The 6,768-nt window shown below is 36.8% G+C and overlaps 1 protein-coding gene across 1 annotated transcript; it reads right to left on the bottom strand.

The window, feature by feature from the left end:
* Positions 1-1,177: 1,177 nt before the first annotated feature.
* On the bottom strand, positions 1,178-4,223 carry LOC111902048 (uncharacterized). Its single transcript, XM_023897923.3, has 4 exons — positions 3,841-4,223; positions 2,981-3,308; positions 2,539-2,818; positions 1,178-2,044 (listed from the first exon to the last, which is right to left on the bottom strand). Exons 2-4 carry the CDS (start codon positions 3,185-3,187, stop codon positions 1,371-1,373), a joined length of 1,161 nt encoding a protein of 386 aa, XP_023753691.1. The 5' UTR covers positions 3,188-3,308; positions 3,841-4,223; the 3' UTR covers positions 1,178-1,370.
* Positions 4,224-6,768: the final 2,545 nt, after the last annotated feature.

Raw genomic sequence — 6,768 nt, 5'->3', positions numbered from 1 at the left:
ACTCGAAATGCCGATCAAATTACATCGAAATGGCGAGATATTCGACTAAAATGCACCGAGTTTGGAGGAATCTACAACAACCTCCTAAACTTACGCAAAAGCGGCTCGAACGATTTTGATGTTTTCAAGGCGACCATGGACCAATTTGAAAAAACAACGCCAACACGCAAAGCTTTTCCGTATATGAAACCGTGGCTAAAATTGAAAGACGCCCCAAAATGGAAAGAGCAAACAGAAGGAACTTCCCAATCTTCCGGTTCAAAGCGTTCGAGAAACCCCGATGGAACTTATCAACAATCGGACGGCCGACCACACATCGACATCAACGACTATCCGATAGATCTTGAAAACGACCAACCTCTTCGTCGGCCCGTTGGAAGAAATAAAGCAAAAAAAGCGACGTCAACATCTTCGAATTCTAGTGTTATGGATATGTTTGACGATACATTTGATCGATATGTGCAACTTCAAGAAACGAAGGCCGAAGTGATGACTCGAATGGAACAAAAAATGATCGAAGCACAAACATCATTTCAAGAGACACAAGAGACACTCCAAACAAAAACCGATATGGAAATCTTGAAAATGAAAGCGGACGGTCTTGAGGGCGAAGACTTGGAACTTTTCCAAGCAATGAAAGAGTCGGTTCGAGCCCGACGTAGGCATAGGGGGTAGTTTATTTTATTTATGGTTGGAATTTTTAGTTTTTTTTTTAATTTTTTTTAATTTAACTAATGTAATTTTTATTTTTATTGTTATTTTTATCTTTTTTTTTTTAATTTCAATTAATTTAGTTTTTATTTAATGTAATTTGATATTTTAATTTAATGAAAAAAGTAGTATTAAAAAAATGTTTTTAATGTATTTTTGAATTAAATTTCAATAAAAAAATAAGATGAAATAGTGTATTTAGTGGTAAGTATCTCATGTTAGTGGCAGTAGAATGTGGTAGGTATAACGGATGGTCTAACAAGAAAATCAAGTCCAAATAGGGCCAGAAAATTGTCAATTGAAAAATATACATGATCCACCTCCTCCTCTTCTATATTACAAAAAGGACATCTACTAGAAGAAATCAAGAAACACCAACACCTCGGGTACAAAGAAGATTATGTATATCAACGCCATTCCCTTGCGATGAAGATTTATAAAACAAACCCTTTTTTTTCTATCCGAATTCGTCTTTTAAAAATAAAACTAATAAATTATAAAGATATGGTCAAAGTTGGATTTTAAGGAATCAAGAAAACTAAAAACTACAATAATAATCAAGAACAAAAAGCTATGAAATCACTCTCACTCAAAGAATCAATCGTTATCTGCTTCCTACTTCATAACTAACTACACCTTTTCATTAGGATATGAAATCGCTATTTCCTTTTGGGCAAACAAGACCTTTGACCAGCATAGTTGACTTTTGATCGTTTGTTCTTCACATAGTTATCCCCATTTTCCGTTTTAGCTTTTTGCAGACGCTTATATTCTCTCGACCTAATCACACCTTCCAAAATCTTAATATCTTCCCAGATTTCATGTCGAGAAAGTGACGATAATGTAGGAAGTATATCTTTCTGAAAATCTTTCATTCTCCTTCCTCTTCTTAACTTTATTGAGTTTATTCCTTTGTCGTTTTTACTTTTACCCATTTCATTTAATTCAAACGCCTTCGATGTTACACAATCTTCATCTACACAGCTTCCTTCTAGCTTCAACACAAGTGACTCGTAAGAATCAATAGAAGAAGATCTTCGTGGGCTTGTTTTCTTGTTTTCAACCTCGTTTGACCCTGATTTGCTTTCGGAATCTTGATTACTTGAAATTTGTTGCAATGAGATTGAAACAAGTGAGTAGGCTGCTTTTTTTGTTGCATAATCCGAGTCGTTTTTCACTTTTTCTTCCATCACTTGTGAGATATTTCTCTCCTTTTCTTCCGTGAGATCTGATGAGGGTTCGTTTGATTGATAAGATTCATCGGGTTGATCTTCGTTGAGATCGAAATCCATTAGTTTTGTTTGTTTGACATCATCATGCAACTCGCTGGATCCTGCAAGATCATAAAGGGTTTCATTTAGAATGGGAAAAAAAGCACGAATCTTGATTATAAAAATGAGAATTGAGAATTTCGTACGTGTTTGACTTTTGAAAGTCAAACGGACTACATCTCCAGATTAGAAAAGAAACTGACTGTCAAAGTTTTGGAACTAAGACTGATTATGAAATCAAACAGCATGGTGACACTATGATTGTGAATGATATGGTGTTCATGTATAAAATGAATTCATGTCAATTTTGCCTTTTAAAATTGTATATGGTTGACTTCCAGAGATCAAAGGGTCTCAAAAGAAGCCCATGTTTGACTTTTGACTTTTGAAGGATCTGTAGCGATTTGAACTCTCTAACTAATTACCCCATTAAAATGGTAAATCAAGAAACATAAAATGGTTGTATAATGTCATTCCTTCATGTCAATTTGGTTAAAAGAATAAGGTTGACTTCCCAAAGTCAAAAGAACATAGTTTAGACTATAGATTGACAAACCTTTATGCAAATTGACACCATTCACTAAACAATCGATCATTCCATGGCATGGATATTGATTTATATGATCAGTTGACTTGTGACTCGATTGATCAAGTGAAAAAACAGGTTGAACATCCTCACTTGATCCTATTCCTGATGATTCTTCTTCAAGATCAATTATAATCTTGTTCTTCCAAGAATTTCTTCTTTTATTGGTACTCCTCCCAATACTCAAAGAAAGATTCAAATCATCATCATCATCATCTTGTGAGAACAAGTTGTCTATCAAGAATCTTGCCTGAAGAACATATGAGTAAACATCATGTAACAAAGGATGTAAATTTTGGATTTTGTGGGTCCCATCACATCACAAAAAATATTTATAAGAATGCTAAACGACTACACAAATAACATTTCATTCTTGCTAATGCAATCTAAGAAGGAGTTTAATGTCATTTACCGAATGATTTCCTGTGAATGTTCTCTTCATGGGAAAAGCTTCACATCTTGTATACTTTGAATCACTCTTCATCAACGACTTTCCAAGGGACCCACATACTTGTTTCTTGAATATGATATCATGATCGAGCATTGTCTGTTTTAAAGATCCTCTGAAATACTCAAAAGGGTGATTTGGGGAAGAATTTAAATCAAGAAAACCTTCCATCTAAATCAAGAAACTTTTATCGATCGACTTGTTACTGTAAATGCAGCATCATCACGCCGAAGAAGAAGATATCATGTCAAGGCAAGAACTTCCATATGATGCTGTGGTTAAAAACCCATTCCTGTTGCATGTTATGAGAGGGTTAAAGTACACGTATTTAAGCTAAGAGTCCAAGGAGAGATGATACATGTTCATAGTCATGGAAGACGCGTATGGAAATTAGAAATATGAAAGTTGGAATTTTTAAGCTGTAAGAACAGTACAAGAGAATGTTCAAACGAAAAGAATATGGAAATCGTGAAATTGACCTTACCATGAATGTACAATTCGTTACGCAAAGGGTACAACTTATGAATACATCTCATGATATACCATGTTTGGTACTCGAATTTCATGGTCCAAAACACCATTTTTGTTTCAGGATAATTACAAACTCTGAGATCTCATTTTCTTGAAATATCCCTAAACAAAAGACGAAAAAAGACTCGTCTTTCGTTTCTCATTCAATTAATCAATTTCTATACATCAAAAGGCGTAAAAATCGCTTTTTGCAGAAAACCCGTTTGAACAAATTCACATATATACACATCACGATGCAAAATCATACAACAAAACTTGCAAATCCTAACAAGATGAGGAGGGAAGGAAGGTACCAGGGGCATCCTGCGCACGTTAGCAAGAACAGGGATTGAGACATGAGATTGATTACTAGTGTGGTGGGTGTATTGAGTGATCCAAAAAGATCAAAATAAATGCAACCCAGTTGCCCCCTCTCTCTATTTATGTATATGCATATCTAGAGAGAGAGAGAGAGAACAGAGAGAGATTGGAGATGGGAGATACAGCTATCAAACAGGAAGCGCTGATTGTTGTGGCGGTGACTAAAATACGCAGGTGATGCGTATGCGTGAAACAGACGTGATCTTGCGTTAATGTATGCATATAAAGTTCCTGTCTCTATCACATCTCTCTCACATACATATGGTCCTCGGGATTCTTTCTCTCTCTCTCTAGAAATGTGATTTTATGGTTATGAAAGAAGAGACTAGTCAGACCTCTTGGGACGGTTATCTCTGCAAAAAGGTGCCGAAAAAGCCTCTCTGTGTTTTCCTATTTACCCCTACGCTATTCACTCTTTGCACCATTGCCCCTTCAACTCTCCTAGAATAGGAAAGTAGAAGTATATCAAAAAAAATATCAAAATTAATTTGATTTATCAGATCCGATCATGTTAAATTGAACCCTAAAATCTGAGTTTTGATTTGTTTTGCCCTTAAACCGGTTACCCATCATTAGACTATAATAGTTTTCACCACCATATCTTTTGTATATTGATGAGATATAAATACAAGTAATTTACATAGGAAACAAAGTAAATTAGAAACAATATATGGAATTGTATCGTTAATATTGACCACATAAAAAGGAAATTCATAACTATTCTTTTAATCATAGAGAAAGTCACGGTGACTATTTATCTTCAATACCCCCCCCCCCCCCCCCCAATACAATCGGAAGGGAGGCAGACGAATACGTAACAACTCGAAAACGTTTTTGTAAAAATATCGGTTGCTTGAAGCTTGGTAGGCACGATTTTTTTAGTATGTAACTTGCTGGATGAAACGAGTTCTTGTAAAAAGTGGTAGTCATTGTCGATGTGTTTAGTTCGTCGGTGTGCTATTGGATTTTAGCTGAGAAAGGTGGCACTTAAATTATCACACTGTAATCTTGGTTGTTCAGATGGCAGGGCATTTAAATCATGTAGCAAGTTAGTGGTCTGTATGAGATCAGTTGTGTTGTTAGTCATTGCACGGTACTTTGACTCACAACTAGAGCGTGAGAAAGGTAGCTGATTTTTGGTACTCCAAGACACGAGGTTTCCACCAAAGAAGATTGAGTAAACGTAAGTGGAGCGTCTTGTTTCGATGCAATGAGCCCAATCGACATCCGAGTATCCTACAAGAGTGGATTTTGTCTGGTATGAGAAGTAAAGCCCATGTGTAATCGTGCCTTTTACATACCTCATGATCCTTTTTCCCATCTGAAAGTGTTTATCCGCTGGCGAGTCAAGAAAGTGACTAGCCTGGTTTACCGCATAATAAAAGATCAGGTCTTGTAATAGTCAAGTACTAAAGTGCACCAATGAGTGAGTTGTATAAAGTAGGATCATGAAAGGCATTTCCTTTACTACTAAAAACATCATTGGTGTCAAGTGGTGTCCCAACGGGTTTGGAATCGCGGAGGTTGACCTTAGTTAAATGTCATGAGCATATTTGGTTTGGCTAAGGAACATACTGTATGATGTATATGAGACTTCAAGACCAAGGAAGTAACTTAGTTTGCCTAAATCTTTTATGGAAAACCCAGTTTGGAAACGGTCCATGAAGCATTTAAGTGACGACTCATGCCAGTAAGAATGATATCATCTACATATACCAATAAGTATAGAAGGTATGAGCCATGATGAAAAAACGAAAAGCGATTGGCTCGCTTGACTACACTTGAAACCTTGATGTACCGGGAAACTACTTAACCATTGAAACCAAGCGTGTGGAACTTGCTTAAGGTCGTAAAGAGCTTTGTTTAGATGACATACATAATTCAGATGAGTCAAGTTAACATAGCCCGAAGGACGTTCCTTATAGACAGTTTCTTGAAGATGATCATTAAGAAATGTGTTTTTAACGCCAAGTTGATGGAGATGCCATTGATTTGTCACGACAAGAGAGAGTACAAGGTGAACGGTGGTAGCTTTGACAATGGGACTGAAGGTATGAGAGAAATCAAAACTCGGTATTTGCGTAAAACCTTAAGCCACAAGGCGTGCCTTATGATGATCAATACTCTCATCGACATTAAATTTAGTTCGAAACACCCATTTTAACCCCCACAACATTTCCATTTTTAAGTGTCTATGTGTTAGTTTTATGAAGAGCCATAATTTCCTCGGTCATTACATCACGCCAATCTCGGTGTTTAGATGCCGATTTAAAGCAACGAGGTTCTTGGGTACTAAGTAAGGTGACATGCATTGGGGTTGGAGAAACAGCAAGAAGATCAAATGTGTAACGACCCAAAAATCACGACTAAAAATTTCTTTTAAAAACATTACTAAAACTAGATTTATAAACAACGTATCATAAGTCAAACATAACTTTCGAGTATTAAATTCAAAACATAATATCATTATCAGAGTCAAACATTCCCAGGCTAACTGACTATGGTGTGTGCTTTGCAATCTTCCCGAGCTCCTCTTTTGAAAACCGAGTACCTGAAACCAAAACTGAAAACCATAAGCACGAAGCTTAGTGAGCTCCCCCAAACTACCACATACCATACAATAACATATAAAGCACATACTGGGCCTTGCCCACTGCATCGGACCGAAGTCCGGGCTAACTGGGGCCTTGCCCCCTGCATCGGACCGAAGTCCGGGCTAACTGGGGCCTTGCCCCCTGCATCGGACCGAAGTCTGGGCTAACTAAACAGAACATAGCATAAACATATCAACTAGCATGAACACACATATACTGCATTCTACATCGGGCCGTGGCCCGGAACACATAACACATAATTCTTGT

This window comes from Lactuca sativa, chromosome 6 (genome assembly GCF_002870075.4).
Source record: "Lactuca sativa cultivar Salinas chromosome 6, Lsat_Salinas_v11, whole genome shotgun sequence".
Taxonomy (NCBI): domain Eukaryota; kingdom Viridiplantae; phylum Streptophyta; class Magnoliopsida; order Asterales; family Asteraceae; genus Lactuca; species Lactuca sativa.
The sequence above is the reverse complement of the archived record's forward strand: the minus strand, read 5'-3'. Positions and strand labels throughout refer to the sequence as shown.